The sequence below is a fragment of the Neophocaena asiaeorientalis genome, unplaced genomic scaffold, assembly GCF_003031525.2.
Source record: "Neophocaena asiaeorientalis asiaeorientalis breed wild unplaced genomic scaffold, Neophocaena_asiaeorientalis_V1.1 scaffold203, whole genome shotgun sequence".
NCBI classification, from domain to species: domain Eukaryota; kingdom Metazoa; phylum Chordata; class Mammalia; order Artiodactyla; family Phocoenidae; genus Neophocaena; species Neophocaena asiaeorientalis.
In genome coordinates, this window is record NW_020172776.1 from 2,035,539 (window position 1) to 2,050,695 (window position 15,157).

At 41.4% G+C, this 15,157-nt stretch overlaps 1 protein-coding gene across 1 annotated transcript in view; it reads left to right on the forward strand.

Annotated features, from left to right (window-relative positions):
* The window catches only part of METTL24 (methyltransferase like 24), a 107,601-nt gene that overhangs the window by 454 nt on the left and 91,990 nt on the right, over positions 1 to 15,157 (forward strand). Inside the window, 1 exon segment of the mRNA XM_024740954.1 lies at positions 2 to 120. Within this exon segment, the coding sequence (XP_024596722.1) occupies positions 2 to 120 (119 nt within the window).

Below are 15,157 nucleotides of genomic sequence, written 5' to 3' on the forward strand. Positions count from 1 at the left end.
GGTGCCAGCCGGAGGCAGGTGACGTACGTGCGCAGCGGGCGCCGAGCGCGGCCGGGGGGCGGCGGGAGCGGGACGCAGGAGCCGGGCTGCTGCCCTCCGCGCGGGCGTCCCCGCCGTAAGGTCAGTTGCAAAAGATACAGTCTTGGGCCTTAGACCCGGATCCCCCTCCCGGTCCTCGCTACAGAGCCCTTATTCAATATTTAACCAGTATTTGCTGAGCGCCCACTGTGTGCCAGACCCCCTGCTATGCGGGCATCCAGGAGGGAAGGACCAAGCCCTGCTCTCAAGGAGCTTATCTTTTGGGGAGGGAGGGCGTGAGCGATTTACAAGGCCAAGAAAAGAAAGGAATTGTGGTTTTGTTGGATGTTTTGTGCCCCTCCCCGTTTTCTCCTTGAGGCCTGGACAAAGCTGGGTGGGTATCCACTGTGAATTGCTTTTCCATTCTACCTTCATCGCGGTGATGAAGATACACTTAGTCGAAATTTCCTTGAATTCCACCGCAGACTTTGGCAGGTTGTTTGGCGTGGGGTGAGAAGTCGAGCCCCCAGCACCACTTAATGGGAAGTTAATTGGAACTTGGAGGACTGTAGTAATATCCCGGCTTTTTCTTACAACACCAACAGTGTTGGTTTCACTCCCTCATTAACTTCTTGGCTCACACATTAAGTCGTTATCTTACTCAGTTTTAACCTCTGATTGTTAAGCCTCTGGCCTCCTATCCACCTCTTGGAGGTCCATAATTTACTTGGTATTTGGGAGTGAAAAGATTAAGAACTGCAGGTATGAGCTTGCCTGGTCTTTATACCCATCAACCCCAACAACGTCCTTTGCCTTGCTTTCCCTCTTTTCTTTTTTTTTTTTTTTTGCGGTACGCGAGCCTGTCACTGCTGTGGCCTTTCCCGTTGTGGAGCACAGGCTCCGGACGCGCAGGCTCAGCGGCCATGGCTCACGGGCCCAGCCGCTCCGCGGCATGTGGGATCTTCCCGGACCGGGGCACGAACCCGTGTCCCCTGCGTCGGCAGGCGGCCTCTCAACCACTGCGCCACCAGGGAAGCCCTCCCTCTTTTCTTTTAAACATCCCCCCTGCATCCCTCCAGCTTCCCCACCACCCCACTATTGGGAAGAAAGAAAAACTCTTCCTTGGACTCTGCTGCTTTCTTTAACTTCTACCTTACTTTTCAATATCATGCCCACCAATTTCTACTACTGTTTTCCTTTCCCTCACTTCCTCTCCAAGCCTTGCCCTCTGTCTTTCCACACCACTGCTGTCCCTGTCTAGGCCATCAGTGTTATCTTCCTGGAATATATATATCTGAAATGTCATTTCCTATGTAAAGTCCTAATTTGCTTTTCTAGAAGAATGTAGTCACTTCTTCATGCTCCTAACGCACTTTCCATGATACCATGTTTTGTTAAAGGCTTTTCAACACTCTTTTGCCAAGGGCTTTTCAACACTCTTTTGCCAAGGGCTTACCAGGTCCCCAGTGCTGCATCAGGTGCTGGGGACACAATATGAGCTCAGAGTCTAGTGGGGGAGGCACACAGCACAGACATCCAGTACTGTGACCATTGCTGTACTTAAGGTCTTGAACTCTGCCTGGGGAGTCAAGAAAGGCTAACCAGGAGGGGACCTTTGACCTAGGATTTGATATTTCTTAGGAGTTCAGGTTTTTTTGTCCCTCTGGATGTCCTCAAATGTTCCATCCTTGGCACCTTCAGTATCCCACCTTGCACTTGCCCTTTCACATCTGCTCTCAGCCTCCGTTGTTTCTGTTTCACCTGTTCAAGAATCATTCTTAAATGATTAGTCTCAGTTTCCACTTCAGATAACAGAATCGATAACTGGAGCCTGTCCTACAAGTGGAAAGGTTTGAAATGCATAGACTCAGAGGGCTACTGGAGAGCAAGTTCAAATCCACCTCCTTTAGGAGGCTGCTGTAGTGATTCCTGCAGGAGATAGTGGTGGCTTAGATAGGATGGTTGAAGTGGAGGTGTGAGAAGTGGTCCAATATTGGATATATTTTGCAGGAAGATGAGAAAGGAGTAGGTTTTTTTTTTGTTTGTTTGTTTAGTTTTGTGTTTTCGGTGGAGTGGATGGAAATCAGGAGTTTTGTTTTAAACATCTTGAATTTGAGATATCCTTTGGACATCCATGTGGAAATGTCAAATAGGCAGTTGGACATATGAGTCTGGAGGTGGAGGAAATGTCCAGGCTGAAGATAGAGGTGTGGGAATCATCAGTGTACAAGTGGACCTTTTAAAGCCATGAGACTGCAGGAGATCATCTGGGCAGTGAGGGTGGCTAACAAAGACAGAGATCTGAGTCTGAGCCCTGGGGCTCAGTTTTATTAAAATTAAATTAAAAAAAAAGAAATATTCATATGGCTGATTCACTTCACTGTACAGTAGAAAGTAACACAACATTGTAAAACAACTATACTCCTCCCCCCCAAAAAACGAAATATTTGCATCGAACCTTACATGTTGTAAGCATTCAATAATGGTAGCTTTAATTTTCACTAATCTGTCCCAAGTCTTTAGCCTCAGCCATTTGCTAAATGTCATTTGTTGTAACCTATTTATATTCCTTTGGTTTACACTGATTCTTTTACCCCCATCCTTCTTTCCTATGATTCATGCCCTTTCCACCCTTGAACATTCAGGTCAAGGATCGTGGCCTGGAAACCTTTACTCATCATTCCTACTTCCTTGCTTATCTTTGCCAGTTTAGGAGACAACAGAAGTGCATTCTGATTTGTGAGTTGCTTTGTACGTGTTTTGACCTAATAATCTATTTCAGATTGAATGTTTTGTCTGCACAGTTGTTTGTGATGGAAAGGATCACATTTCCCAAAGTGACCCTTAGTAAATGCTTACTCCCAAGACACCAATAAGTAAAACAAATAAGAATCTTATTATTTCAACCTATTACGTATAACTCTAAGTGTCTTTGGTTAAAAATATATAAGAAAGAATTGAGTGAAAATAGCAATTAAAAATTACTATTTTTAAAGTATTGTTTTAGTTTTTAGCCTCTTAAAGAAAAAAAATTCCCTGGATTTTCTTTTCCCTAGCTACTTAGTTATTTATTTTCTTATTTTCAAGGTATACATTCTAAGGTTCCCAAATTCCTAGATAGTAGAAATCTTGAATTTATTTCATTTTTCCATTATTTCACAGTTGAATTAAAATGTTCCTCAAAACTGGAAAGACCAGTTATCTAATCTGTTCTCCCACTTCTGGGAACAGAGTGCAATGTCCCTTATCTCTTGGGGAACAAGTCTTCTTCCTTTTTAGCCTCCCATCAAGACAAGGTGTAATATAAACTGAATGCACAGTTAAATAATTGATATAATTAAAGTTTGGAAGCTGTGTGTTAAACTCCTTGGATCCTATTTTATTTAAATTTTGTTTGTTGAGGATAATGATAAATAATGTTATTTAGGTTCTTGGTTACTTTGCCGTAGGCACCTACCAGATTGGTGAAGGAGAAAAAGTTCCATTCTATTTTGAGGATGGCTTTCTGGGTGGATGAGAACCTGCATGAAATAATTGGGTTGCTGAGTGTTTCTTGTCAACGTGCTTCCTTTGCAGGTGTTAGAGGCTCAAAAATTTAGCAATTATATTGCCACTTTAATCATAGCTTATGCTTCTCTCAAAGAAAATAATCTATTATAAAAAAGAGAAGTGAAGTGTAGTTCTGGTATAATTCTTTTCCTCTTTTCTCATCCCCTTCTTTCACCAAGCTAAGAAAGAAAGAAATAGCTCTAAACAGTAAATCCTCTTTCACATCAGGGGTTCTAATCTTACAGCATTATGAATTGAGGACAAATGAGACATGATGGATACATAGTGTCTTATGTGATTAGGACTCCCCTGGAACCCATATATTTTTGTATATTACAGAGGCTTTAAGCCTACAAATACCACTATAATTCTATTTCATTCCTTTCCTTTCTCTCTATTTTCTGTGTTTCTTTATGGTTTTTCTTTCTTAAACAGACGTTTACTATGATTACATGGGTAAAGTTATTCTAGGGGGCGTTAATAGAGGACTAATGATGGTCTTCATGATTTATGCTTTTTTCTACAATCTTGGGTAGATGTTTCTTTTACACGTTGGCAATCCACCTAAAAGACAGCAGCAAAATATATGTCTAATATGCACAGGAGAAGTACTGTTGACAAAATAATTAATCAGTGGTCTATCTAAGAAAGAAATGGAAAATTTTATTTGAGCCACACTGAGGATTATAACCCAGGAGACAGTCTCTCAGAGAGCTCTGAGAACTGTTCCAAAGAGGTAAAGGGAGAGGCCAGTATATAAGTGATTTTAGAGAAGGCTAAGTGCAATCAAGCACACAGCTTGGTGGAGGGTTACTATTATTCGTAAGGAACAGATATCTTAGTTAATGGTTTTAGTGCTTTTCTAAGTATGGGAAGATGAAAGAAACTGTGTTCTTGAATTTTCTCCTGAAAATATCTATCTGAAGGCCTATTCTGCCGGTTTTCTCAGAGCACAGTGCCTCATCCTGATTTTGCCCAGAATTCCTTTCTCAGGGTGTATTGTAGGTCAGTGACTGCAGTGGCTGATAACTTGATTCTTGTAGAACTAGATGGTGGGCAACATTCTTTATTTTACAATCCCCTCCCTTTTGGTCTTAATTTTGACCTAAGTTTGGGAGGCATTTCATGATCAATTTGTCTCACAGCACTAGGAATGCACATTCCCAGGTCAATCAAGGATTTCATTGATAGGCTATTCAACATGCTGTTACTAGAGTAGACCCTGTTAACAATAGTCAAAAGCCTCTGGACCACTTGTCTTACTAGTCTGTTATAGTCTAGGAAATGCTTGCCTGTTGCTTTTTCTTATATCTAGAGTTACACTATTACAATCTGTGATCTTACAGGACTATATATTTGGTCATTCGTTTCAAGTTGCCTAATCATCATTCATTTTATTGGAGGCTCCATCACACATTTGGCAGTACAAGAAACAATTATCTTTGTAAAATAGGCAGACTACAAGTAATATAGCTAGTAACATTCATAAGGTCCTAAGTAAGTATTTAAGCTAAGAATTTACATTAGTTGAGGCCCAATATCTCCCCAGGTCATCTGACCCAGTCTGTTCTGTACCAGTTGCTATCTTTTAGGGAAATGATATATTAACATTGTACATAAAGTTCACCAAAAAGTCTGCATTTATAAGGTGAGTGGTGGGTCATCGTGACCTTTTACAGGATTGAGAAAGGAAGTTTAACTTCTAAGGAATTACATGGCTGGCTCCAGAAGAAGAAAAATTGATCTTTATGGTTAAGCGGGTATTTCTGCCATTGGGGTGGTCTGGTTAATGCATAATGCAGATGCACAGTGCACGCTGGAAGGAAGGGAGGAGGTCCAAACAGGCAGAGAAAAGAATCTTACGTTTAAATTTTTCTCGTATTGCCTTAAAATATGAATTTTGTTTCATTAGTATTCATTACAGGAGACAAGCTTCCTGAAGAAATTTTCTTCTCTCTTATCGGATGTATTTTGCTTGACATTTAATATGTTGGGTTGAAAAGTGACTTCTGAGTCACAGGCCTACAGAACCCAGCAATGTGCTGGCTTGGTTTGTTAGTTACAGATCCTTTGGAACAATGTGTCAGGGGAAAAAAAGTGCTGTTTCCTCTTCTCCTGAAAAACCATATGGCAAAAGTTAGTCTGTCTTCATCACTTCTTGTTATCCTTTTAGTTTTCTAATTCCATGATTGTCATCAAGAAGAAGGAGGAAAAATGGCATAGTATGCCCCTTGATATATCCAACTGCCTTAAACATTATTCTTCTTTACAAAATACTTGAAGGTAGGTTTGAATTGCTTGTAAAATACGGCCCAGCAGTAGTTTCCAGCTACTTAGGTTTCTGCTGTATCCCTACACTTCTGTCCTTCAAGAACAACATTCATTAATCCTCTCACATTGTCCTCAGGAGGCAAAGCATTTTCATTTTAAACAGTCGTTGAGGGTAATTGAATGTGCTCCAGCAATATGTGGGTGTGAAAGAGCAGTTGCTTAGTTTTGCAAAGAAAAGCAGGTTCTGATGAAAACTTTGATGTGCTGTAGGTGGAGAATAGGCTTCTGCACTCCTTCCAAACCCCGCAGTTCCTCAGAGAGCATTCTGTGGGCAAAGAAACTGCTAATGGAGGCCCCACTGTTTTCAACAATCGGTGGTGGAGATTTTAGGTTTTTTTGTGTGCAATTTGTCCAGTTCATTTTCTCCAAGGAACAGAAAGCCTTATTGGTTTTCTCGAATTGGATTTCATTTTTGGTCTGTGAAGAGAATCAGATCTGTGTAGTTAAACTGGAGACTGTTAAGAGTGGTAGACATTTGATTTTTTTCCATCTGTGTTATGACACCTTTGGAGTCCTTATAAGGAGTTTGGCTCTTTATTCTGTGATTCATAGAAAGTAACAGGTGCCTGCTTCATTTACCATGAGATGCTAGCGTTGATAAGCTTCTCTAAAAGCAGCCCCTGAGTCCTCTTAGATACCTCACATCAATCCCATTAATGACCTGTAGAGTTTTCTGCTAAAACAGGGTGGGAAAATTTGCTGTCCAAGAAGCATTTTTATTCTGCTCGAATGATTGGAACAAAATTGAGTTTTAGCCTTCTAGTCTAGGACCACATGTAATTTAAACTAATAGCAAGGTGGCTTGTTAGTTTATGGCTCAGGGAGGTAAATTGGACCTGTGAAGAATTTTGTTTGAGCCACACGGTGTTTTTAAGTATCTAAACGTAAATATCTTAAGATACGACATACAATGTCCAGTGGAGTCCAGTTCAGCACTGTCTCCCTTTATATTATGTATCTGATCTGTGAAGGCATTTGAAGTTTCAACCTCTGAGCCAGATGTCAAAATTTGCAATTGTCCAGATGAATGGATAAAAAAGATGTGGGACATATATTCAATGGAATATTACTCAGCCATAAAAAGAAATGAAAGTGAGTTATTTGCAGTGAGGTGGATGGACCTAGAGACTGTCATATAGAGTGAAGTAAGTCAGCAAGAGAAAAACAAATACCATATGCTAACACGTATATATGGAATCTAAAAAAAAAAAAGGTTCTGAAGAACCTAGGGGCAGGACAGGAATAAAGACGCAGACATAGAGAATGGACTTGAGCACACAGGGAGGGGAAGGGTAAGCTGGGACGAAGTGAGAGAGTGGCATGGACATATATACACTACCAAACGTAAAATAGATAGCTAGTGGGAAGTAGCCACATAGCACAGGGAGATCAGCTCGGTGCTTTGTGACCACATAGAGGGTTGGGATAGGGAGGGTGGGAGGGAGATGCAAGAGGGAGGAAATATGGGGATATATGTATATGTATAGCTGATTTACCTTGTTATAAAGCAGAAACTAACACACCATTGTAAAGCAATTATATTCCAATAAAGATGTAAAAAAATAAATTAAAACTATTATTTAAAAAAAATTGCAATTGTTTTTCCTAAAAAGTGACAAGCGAGGTTAATGCTGCTAAGCTCAATGGTAGCATGGCACATAAATACTTAAATACACAGAAGCTGAAGGTCCTTTTAAGTCATTCCTAGTCAAGAGAGTTGAGTTACCTAAGGCTAGAGTTGGCTATTGGGGAGAGTAAGATTATAGGGGAGTGTACTTAGTTAATACAATATTCTTTTGGTTATAAACAAGAAAGATGGACTCTGGCCTAGCTTAAGCAAAAAAAAAAAAAAAAAAAGAATTAAATAAATGTATTGAAACTTCGGAATTTACCACTGAATTGGAGGAAGAGTTAAATGATCATGCTGTTGAGGAGAGAAAGAATAGGTTACTCTAGAATTCCCAGCTTTCCTTGGGCTTCTCCCTCCAGGGCCACCACAATAAGACTCACCTCCCTCAACTCCTGGGCTTGGTCTCTTAGATATTCACCTTGGGTCAGCCAGCACTAACCACAGGCCACAAATAGCCCAGCAACCCCTGTCCCTGTGCAGGGAGCCATTTTTAGAGAAAGGAGAGACTTTCTGAGCACCTGGAAATAGAGTGTAGGTCTTCTTTAAAAAAAATAATCTCGGAGCTTAGCCTCTGTGCCTCTGTGTGTGTGTATTTCTTTATTGGTTAACTGTTTCTCTATTTAAAACTGTTAAAGATAACCTTACTTTCAAGTAGCACTCAGCAATAAGTTGGTACCTTGTGCATACTTCTGATTTTTTATTCAGTTTGGTATATATACACAAGATCTATACTTAGGCAATATATATATTTTTGGCTGTGCCACGTGGCATGTGGGATCTTAGTTCCACAACCAGGGATCAAACCGGCGCCCCCTGCATTGTAAGCAGAGTCTTAACCACTGGACCACCAGGGAAGTCCCTTCTTTTGAAGTAAAACGTTATTTGTGAGGACTTTTGTGGAGAAGGTAAATATAATCAGTATTTATCCCGTGATCCCCATTAGGGTTCTCAAACCAAAGTTATTAGAGTTTTATGTTCTTTGATTTTTTGTCTGTCAGTTCAGAAAGTTACTTTGCAAAAAAGATCTGAAAAATTCTTCAGAGCATCTGAATATTTATAGCCCTTTTTGCAACTGGTTGGTTTGGGATTCTTTAACATATGATTACTTCTGTATCAGGACTCTCTAGGTTGCAAGTGACAGAACCCAACTGAAACTAGTAAAAACGGATTCATCGGAAGGGTACTAGGGTAGAACTGAAGAAAGAGCTGCAGAAACCAGGACAGCTCTCGGAGCTTGATTATGGACTAAAATGAGTATTGAGTACGTTAGTTATCCGTATTACCCATTACCAAAGGTGTAATGGGTATTTATCATTCTTTTTTGGCCACACCTTTGGATTCCCTTCCTGTGTTTGAGGAATTCTCCACCTTTCTAAGAAAAAGGTAAAAAATAAATTTCCTTGGCCCTAAAGGGCGTTCTTGTGACCTGGGCTTTACCATTCCCATACACCTGCATGAGAGTTTGGATTGTACTTCAGAGATTTGAAGAAGCAAGCTTCAGCACAAGGATCACAGAGCTCCAGGTTCTAGCAGAGGCATCCAGTGCCTAGGGTGGTGAAATGAGCCATGGTGTCAGTGCCCAGTGGTGGGGTAGTGCGGTCTACACTGGTGTCCACGGTGGTGTTCCTCCTGCCCTTGAGATTCTGTAAGCTAATAAATCTTTAATTAATTCCTTTTCTACTTAACTAGCCAGAGTGGTTTCTGTTGTTTACAACCAAGAACCTTGGCAGATCAGTAAATTAGAGTTGGCAGTTTGGAAGCTTACAGCTGTAGCTTTCCCTCTTCAATTTTGCTTGCTCTATTTAATTCAGATTTTGGAACATGATGATTGGGGTCCAAGTGAACTATGGGCTAAGGGACCTTTCCCTGACAAGATAATAACATTTAGCACCAGATACTAAATCATACAAATCTGCTGACTTATCACTAGAAACACCAAGCCCTTTTTCACGGCACCATTTGTCTAGGGTATCGGGCAGGGGGAGGCCAGTTTATGCTGTGATCACAAACAACTCTTAAATCTCAGGGCTCTTACCAACAAAGGTTTGTCTTGCTTATGCTGCGTATCCATTGCTGGTTGGCAGGAGTGGGGTGCTGCTCTATGCTGTCTTCATCCTCTCTCTGGACCCCAGTCTGGAACATTGCCTGTCACCTCGGCAGAGCAGTGAGTGCTCTAGAGAGTCTTGCGTGGCATTGTTAAATGCCCTGGCCAGAAGCCAGATATAACACTCCTGCTCACAATCCAATGACCAGAGCTGTTTGCTGGGCCTTACCCAGTGCAGGAGGCCAGAGGTCTGCCATGTGCTCAGAAGTCAGAGACAGGAACTGTTTGGTGAGCAGCACTTACGGTCACCACACTATGGTAACACTTCAATCATCCGTATCTAAATGGACATCGTCTAGGTCATGTTTCATGCTTGCCATTTCCAGTGCCTCACTGAATCTGCACATTTGGCAGTATTGAATAAAGCACGCGAGGCTCTTTTCAGGGGATGTAGATCTAAAATGAAGCAGACATCTGAATTTAGCAGAACAGTGAAATAAAACAAGACGCGATTTACATCTTATAAACAGTGCTGTGGCATGTCCTGGAGTTGGTTAAGTACAGTGATTCTCGTTGACGTGTTTATGTTAGATCCTTTGTGCAGAGCAATGATGGGATGATGGTCTGCAGTTCTGCGGAGAAAAAGGGCAAGTTATTTGAATAAATAAAGCCATGAGTGTAAATGAACCGAAGGCCTCTGGTGAGATGAATCAAACTCCATGTTTAAATGCATCTTCATGGCGATCGCTTACTCATTTTTAGTTAGAGCAAGCTGAAAGACTTCCAAGCTTGTTTTCAGAATCTGGCCACAAATCAGAGGCAGTATTCGTGTTGTATAGTGTTTGCTATTGCGCACGATGACAACAGTATTTTTAGTTTATTTTCCGTCTACTTTGAGTGCAGCACAACAAATCAATTTAAAATCCTAATTAGGGCTTCCCTGGTGGCGCAGTGGTTGAGAGTCCGCCTGCCGATGCAGGGGACGCGGGTTCGTGACCCGGTCTGGGAGGATCCCATATGCTGCGGAGTGGCTGGGCCCGTGAGCCATGGCCACTGAGCCTGAGCGTCTGGAGCCTGCGCTCCGCAACGGGAGAGGTCACGGCAGTGAGGCCCTCGTACAGCAAAAAACCAAACCAAACCAAAACAAAAACCCTAATTAACAAAACACATGCCCATTGAGTGCAGAGGGATTCAGTCACATATGGAAGCAGGCCTCTTCTTTCAGCAATTTTTGGGGTAGAATATAGAGAAGCCAAGTAACGCGTGAGATCCTAGGAGACTTATTTACTTGTATTTGGAAATGTCATGAAAACACTTCATTATGATGCATCCTCACCTCTAAGATGGGCTCGTAATTTTACACTTGAGGTCAGAAGTTTAAATTCTGCTCCCCTACTTACTGGTTGTGGACAAGTGGCATACCCTGTCTGAACTTTAGTTTCCTCCTCTGTAAAAATGTAGTAGTACTTAACTCATGAAGGTTAAAGGAGAGTGAGTAGGTGAAAACACCTGGCCTATGGAAATAGTCCTGTAAATGAAGATTGTCTCTGTTCAGCCTCATATTGCTGGCTGTGACACTAGCCCCTGAATCTCAAAAAGGTATAGGCACGTGTGTCTGTGTGGTGTAAAGAACAATATTCATTGGAATTTTTAATACTTCTTTTATTATTCTTGAAATTTAAAGCATATATAATATGCTGAGCCATCAGAGGTGCTGGAATATTTTTAATCTTAAATAAAAGCTAAAGTAAATATTAAATTTTTGTTAGCATTTTTATTATAAACTTATTCCTCATGTAACTCATTTATTATAAAATTGTTAACTTACTTTTTCATATAAGGTTGTGATTTTTTTTCTCTTAAATCCAATTACAAATATCTTTTACAATATTGCTCTGTTAAATAATTTTGGTCCATGTTAGGGTTGACTGTATAAAATGTGTTTGCAAGCTTTCAAAATACAATTTTCACTCAAAAGAATGTTTACAAATCTCCTATTAACTGCCACTTACTGTAACTCTGCTGCTTCTTTAGTTCAGGAGGGGCCACTGGAGTAATTGTGGGTGAAAGAGCTAATTGCTAAACTGTTTTTCTGGTTCTGTCTTCCACATTTTAGTCTAATAATTAAGTGCATATTATTCTACTTGGTACTTTGTATGCATTTTATTATATTTATTTATTTATTTATTTATTTATTTGCGGTATGTGGGCCTGGGCCTCTCACTGTTGTGGCCTCTCCCATTGCGGAGCACAGGCTCCAGACACGCAGGCTCAGCAGCCATGACTCATGGGCCCAGCTGCTCCGCGGCATGTGGGATCTTCCCGGACCGGGGCACGAACCCGTGTCCCCTGCATCGGCAGGCGGACTCTCAACCACTGCGCCACCAGGGAAGCCCAATGCTAGTGTTCTTTCACTCAGTTCTCACAAAAATCTGCAAGGTAGGAATTGTCCTTATTTTTCAGATGAGGGAGCTGAGGCTAGAGACATTAATAAATGTGAGTAAGACATAACTAAAAGGGTTGGGATGAAGGTTTAAACTCACAATCCGTGACTCTTTCAATTTGCCCAATGAAATGGGCAGCTAACAACCAAGTCTCACGTCAAATCATTTACCAGCTGAAAATTAAAATCTTCATGTAAACAAAAGACACCACAGGGCTTCCCTGGTGGCGCAGTGGTTGGGAGTCCGCCTGCCGATGCAGGGGACACAGGTTCGTTCCCTGGTCTGGGAAGATCCCACATGCCGCGGAGCGGCTGGGCCCGTGAGCCATGGCCACTGAGCCTGCGCGTCCGGAGCCTGTGCTCCGCAACGGGAGGGGCCACAGCAGCGAGAGGCCCGCGTACCGCAAAAAAAAAAAAAGACACCACAGAGTTAAAAGGCAAGTCATAGGCTGGGAGAGGATATCTGCAATGCATATCACAAATAAAGGATTGATATTGCAAAGTTTAAAAAAACCCAACAAAACAATAAGAAAAAAAGATAAACAACTGAACAGTAAAACAAACAGGACATTAACTAGGAGTTAACAGAAGAGGGAACCTGGAAGACATATATATAACACATATATAACTATCAAATAACAATATAATATAATATAATATAATTATAATATGGAAAGAGAGTGTGAGTGCAGAGAGATGATAAATCCTACCAATAAGCAGAATAAGCAAATCAAAACACAGTGGGATTATTTTCACCCCCAGTCATATTGGAACAGTGCAAAATGTCTGATAAAACAAAGATTGATAAGAATGTCGAGGAAAAGGAACTCCTTACTAAACTACTTTATCCAAGGTAGCTCCCTATCCCAGTTGTTCTTCTAATACCTTCTCTTATTTTCTTTATGGCATTCCCACTCTCTGATATTTTTTCCTTCTCTAATTCTTGTTTGCAGTCTCATCTCCTATGAAGGTAGGGGGCTCATCTGTTCTGCTCACCACTCTATCCCCAGAGACTATGATAGCATCAGCACAAAGCAGGTGCTTAGTAAATAGGGCTAAAAAACGGTTATTTCAATCCGCTGGGGTACTAGACCAATGTGTTTGAGGAACATTTGGATCTTTCAAGAGCTTTTCTAAAGCCCCCTCCAGATCTCTAATTTCTGAGTCAGGGTTTTACACCCCAGACTCTTGGAACAGAGCTCCCAGTCTTGACTTTGCTTCAGACAGCAGTGACTATACTACAGAGATTTGAAGCCACATCCAGCCTGTACCTGTTTTTGTATGGCCCATGAGTAAAGAATGGTTTTTATAGGTAAACATTTGCAGTTGACTTGATGTTAGGAAACACTGACTTTGAACCCCAATGAGCAAAATACTATCCAAAAGTAATATAGTATATCTATGTTACAAAACATTCTGCACAATTTTTATTATATGTTGAATTTTATCAATAAAAATGTAGAAATTTATCTTCTCATTATGTAAGAATCTACTTAATATCCTTGATTTTGCCTCTTGGCTCGCAAGGTCTAAAATATTTACTATCTGACTCTTTACAGAAAACATTTGCCAACCCCTGCTGTGGAAATAGCATCAGGGCAACCTACATTTGCCTCAGTCGAGTCCACGAGACTCTTGTGCTAGAGTTTTGCCATCCTCAACATGAGAAGAATGGTCCTAGGCTTCCAACAGGGATACTGAGAATATGTTTTGGTCCTCTGTAACCATTCATGGGAATGTCATCATAGTTATCCAAGGTCTTTGTTTTCAGACCACTGCCATGCAGTGAATGTTAAAATGGTTTAAATCCTGGTGTTTGCTTACTACTGCCTGTTACCCACCTTTTCTAACACACATGTAGATTTGTTGAGATTATATTGTGACAGTCAGGTGACCATATTTTTTCCAGCTTCTGGGTTCACTCTTTGTTTACTACTTAAAATGGTTTGAGCCGTGTGCTGTGAGAGGTCCAGTACCTTTCCTCCCCTCAATGTTCTGATAATATCTGGGGCTTACATTTTCTGATCACTCTCCTAGCTCAGTGTTTTACCTCTGGCCACTGCTGTCTCTCTGTTCTGCTCTGCCCACTTCTTTTATCCCCCAGAATGATGCAGGCATTAGTGAAGGTCTCAGGGTAATAGAGATGTCAGTGAAGTTCCAAACAAATTCAACTTAAAATTGATTAAAGATTTCTTGCCCATTGGGAATTTCTTATTGGCTGTCTTTTCTTCTTAGGCTCCTATACCATTGATCCTGCCTTCTCTTATCTACACATCAGTCCCTTTCTTCCATTTTTCAAGCCTTCAGACCATCTTTTCCCATCCTATTCTCTTGAACTTACAGCAAACAAATCCCAAATGCATGTCATTTTCTTACTCAGGCAGTTTAGTTTTCTCCTCTCCTTCCAGGCCTGGCATAGAGATGAATTATACCACTCTGGCAGGAAAGCAGAATTGGTTGCAATCAGTGTTTGTGTTTAAAAATCATGTTTCCTGGGCTTCCCTGGTGGCACAGTGGTTGAGAGTCCACCTGCCGATGCAGGGGACACGAATTCGTGCCCCAGTCCGGGAAGATCCCACATGCCGCGGAGTGGCTGGGCCCGTGAGCCATGGCCGCTGAGCCTGCGCGTCCGGAGCCTGTGCTCCACAATGAGAGAGGCCACAACAGTGAGAGGCCCGCATACCACAAAACAACAGCAACAACAACAACAAAAATCATGTTTCCTACATCCTCTCTACTATTAGACAGTCTGTATAATGTGCTCAGCCAGTGCCTTGGATGTATGTAGTAAGCACTCATTACCTGTTGATTGTGTCAGCTTAGGTCCAGTGCTGGTCCCCTCATCCTGGCTGTGGCTACTGCTGTTTTGTGATATAGGGGAAACATATTACTAGTGACATTTTGGGAACAGTAATATGCTGCTTCATGCAGAACTTCCTTTTTCCTTCATACGTGTCTTCATTACTTCCTTTGGCTTTTGGGATCCCTGGTGAACTATATTTCCTTCTGTCTGCCATGGAAATTAGTTTAGATAGAGGGTGCTAACATGAACTTTAGGGTTCAGGAGTGCCCAGAAATGGCACATCTAGGAACATACCCAAGAGAATTGAAAACATGTTTGCACAAAACTTGTATGAATAGT